Source organism: Austrofundulus limnaeus, unplaced genomic scaffold (genome assembly GCF_001266775.1).
Source record: "Austrofundulus limnaeus strain Quisiro unplaced genomic scaffold, Austrofundulus_limnaeus-1.0 Scaffold836, whole genome shotgun sequence".
In the NCBI taxonomy this organism is placed as follows: domain Eukaryota; kingdom Metazoa; phylum Chordata; class Actinopteri; order Cyprinodontiformes; family Rivulidae; genus Austrofundulus; species Austrofundulus limnaeus.
The window spans coordinates 191,887-195,434 of NW_013953238.1; the positions used below are offsets into that span (position 1 = coordinate 191,887).

At 42.2% G+C, this 3,548-nt stretch overlaps 1 protein-coding gene across 1 annotated transcript in view; it reads right to left on the minus strand.

Annotated features, from left to right (window-relative positions):
• LOC106532835 (leucine-rich repeat-containing G-protein coupled receptor 5A) overlaps positions 1-3,548 on the minus strand; it is a gene marked incomplete in the record, with an annotated part of 45,203 nt that overhangs the window by 17,392 nt on the left and 24,263 nt on the right. Inside the window, 1 exon segment of the mRNA XM_014028991.1 lies at positions 388-568. Coding sequence (XP_013884445.1) covers positions 388-568 — 181 coding nt within the window.

The following is a 3,548-nucleotide window of genomic DNA, read 5'->3' on the forward strand; positions in this document are numbered from 1 at the left end:
CGTTGGCATAGACATTGGTGTAGACGTTGGTGTAGACGTTGGCATAGACATTGGTGTAGACGTTGGTGTAGATGTTGGCTTAGACAGAGTGGACGTTGGTGTGGACATTGGCGTAGACCATGTGGACGTAGGAGTGGACGTTGGCATAGACGTTGGTGTGGACGTTGGTGTAGACCAGTCATGTCCAACTCCGGTCCTCAAGGGCCGGTCGCCTGCAAGTTTTAGATTTGTCCCTGCTTCAACACAGCTGATTCAAATAGATGATTTATCTTCTCAGTTTGCCATCAAGGTCTGCAGAGACCCACTAATTAAGCACTCCTTAGGTTCAGCTGTGTTGAACCAGGGCAGCACCTAAAACATGCAGGACACCGGCCATTGAGGACCGACTTTGGACATCACTGGTGTAGATGTTAGTGTAGACGGTGTGGACATAGGAGTGGACGTTGGTGTGGACGTAGGAGTGGACGTTGGCATAGATGTTGGTGTAGATGGTGTGGATGTAGGAGTGGACACTGGTGTAGATGTTGGTGTGGATGTTGGTTCCTCCATGTTCATCCACCACTTCCTCCTGGCACGTGTGGCATGGTTTGGAGTAGCGTGGTTTGGTGTGGCATGGTTTGATTTGGCATGGCGTGGTTTGGCGTAGCATGGTATTGTGTGGCATGATTTGGCGTAGCATGGTTTGGTGTGTCGTGATTTGGCGTAGCTTGGTTTGGCGTAGTGTGGTTTGGCGTGGCGAGATTTGGCGTGGGGTGGTTTGACGTGGCTTGGTTTGGTTTGGTGTGGCATTGTTTGGCTTGGCGTGCAGTGGGGGCTCATCAGTCAGTGTTGTCTGCTTGGCATAATGCACATTTTTATTCATTTTTTWAGTTCTTTTTTGTAACAAACATTATAGTTTGACCTGATGCCAATTTTTCCATTCAAAATGCCTTTTTTTGGTCAAAAGCTGAAAAATTTGGGAACCACTGGTCTAGACTCAGAACCTGTTCAGGACCATCAGGTCCATCTTGGTACCAGATTGTCACAATGGGATCTTTTTAAACTGGGAGCTCCACATCATACGGGAGTTTTACTCCCAGAACTAAACCTGTAGATCAGAATGGATCTTTCAGTTTCAGGTCCGTCTTCACGGAGCTGTGTGAACGTGGGCTTCAGACTGGGAAAGGGTTTCTTGTAAATGTTTGGTTTTCAGGTTTCATGTTTGGCTTTAATCTCTTCATTCTTTATGTTTATTAAAGAAACATTCAACTTCCTTTCTTTTCTTTCATCACCAGCGAAGACTAGAGCATTCCTGGAGTCCACACGTGGCTCCAATTAGGTCCTCTCATCCATCTCTGGGGTGCAGGTGGTCATTACACAGATCTGCAGCGTGGGGAACCGAGCTGCCACTTTGTGAAAATACCATTAAATTCAAATTGTTTCAGCCTGGTTCTGAGCGTGTGAGCCCGTGTGTTCAGCTAACAACAATAGCTGGGATCAGATTTATTTCTGTTCTTTGGTGGTTCTGATCCACTCGGAGCTGCAGGAAAGTTTGAAAGTTGGACGTAGATTATTCAAATATTCATGTTTTATGTGAGTTTATATCAGATTGTTGATTTTAGCAAGTGGGACACAAACCTGCTTTATTTCTCTTATAGCGGGGGTCTCCAGTCCTGGTCCTGGAGGACCACCATCCTGCAGGTTTTAGACCAGGGGTCCTCAGTCCTGGTCCTGGAGGACCACCACCCTGCAGGTTTTAGACCAGGGGTCTCCAGTCCTGGTCCTGGAGGACCATCACCCTGCAGGTTTTAGACCAGGGGTCTCCAGTCCTGGTCCTGGAGAACCACCATCCTGCAGGTTTTAGACCAGGGGTCTCCAGTCCTTATCCTGGAGAACCACCATCCTGCAGGTTTTAGACCAGGGGTCTCCAGTCCTGGTCCTGGAGGACCACCATCCTGCAGGTTTTAGACCAGGAGTCTCCAGTCCTGGTCCTGGAGGACCACCACCCTGCAGGTTTTAGACCAGGGGTCTCCAGTCCTGGTCCTGGAGGACTACTGTGTCTTATAGGCAGCAGAAACAGGAAACAGGTGTTTAATTGCATCATTTTGTAGATAATTTAAACTAATTTTAGTGGTAAATTTATTGAATTATAATTTTATTATAAAACTACAGTTTTGATTCTTTGATCCAGAAACATAAATTAATTAAAAACTAAATAATTAAAGTTTAATCCTTTGAAGGAAAACCTTCAGTCTTTAATGTTTTAAGTGTGTGTTGGGGTCCACACGTTCATGAGATATTTTGCTAACAAATACAGTCTAACTGCACCTGTTTACAGTTTACTGAGCGTCAGTCAGAAACTAAATCCAGTCTTGTTTCCTGCTCCACAGTCACACCTGGTCCTAATTGACCAATCATGACACCTGTTTTATGTTGCCTCGTTAACTCCACCACTCGTTCAGCTCCAGCTGCAGACTCGTTAACAACAACAAGTGTTCAGCTGAGCTCCATGTTCACTTTTAGCTTTTAGCTACAACTCTTTATGGGTGGTTCTTATCTTGTTTTCTGTTATTTTTGTGACATTTGACTTTAACAAGCCCTTTGRTCCTTTTAGCTTCAAGCTAGCTTTTTACTACTTTTACCATTTAGCTCCTATTTTGGCTTTTTAGTTAGCCTGTTGCTAACTGTTTAGCGAGACTCATTCTATGAGATTTAAAGACTTATGTTGATGCTGAAGTTTCAGCTGCTGCTCTTCTTCTTCTTCTTCTTCTTCTTCTTCTTCTTCTTCTTCTTCTTCTTCTTCTTCTTCTTCTTCCCTTCAGTTGGACGTTGATCTGATCGAGATCAAGACTTTCTTCTAAAAACAGTTTGTGTCAAATATTTTAGCTTCTGTTTAGTTTGAGATGAACGTTGTTTATTATTGTTGATCCTACAGGTAAACAAGCTGCCAGCACACACATGAACACACACACACATGAACACGTGAACACATGAACACACATGAACACACACACACATGAACACATGAACACACACACACATGAACACATGATGACATGTGACCTGTGTGTGTAGAGCTGAGAAACTGAAGATTTTCTAAATGAAGTTTAAACCTGTTTCTCCTGAAGCATTCCTCTGTACACACACAAATACACACAAACACGCATAAATACAAATACACAAATCACATAAATACATACAAATACACACACAAACACACATAAATACACACAAAAACAAACACAAATACACATACATGCACATAAAGACACACAAACACAAATACACTTACATACACATAAATACACAAACACACATAAATGCACACAAACACACATAAATACAAATACACAAAACACAAAAATACATACAAAAACACAAATACAAACATAAATACAGAGAAACACACATACCTTTGTAAATACATACAAATATACACAAACACACAAAAATACATACAAACACATAAATACACACAAACACACATAAATGCACACAAACACACATAAATACAAATACACAAAACACAAAAATACATACAAAAACACAAATACAAACATAAATACAGA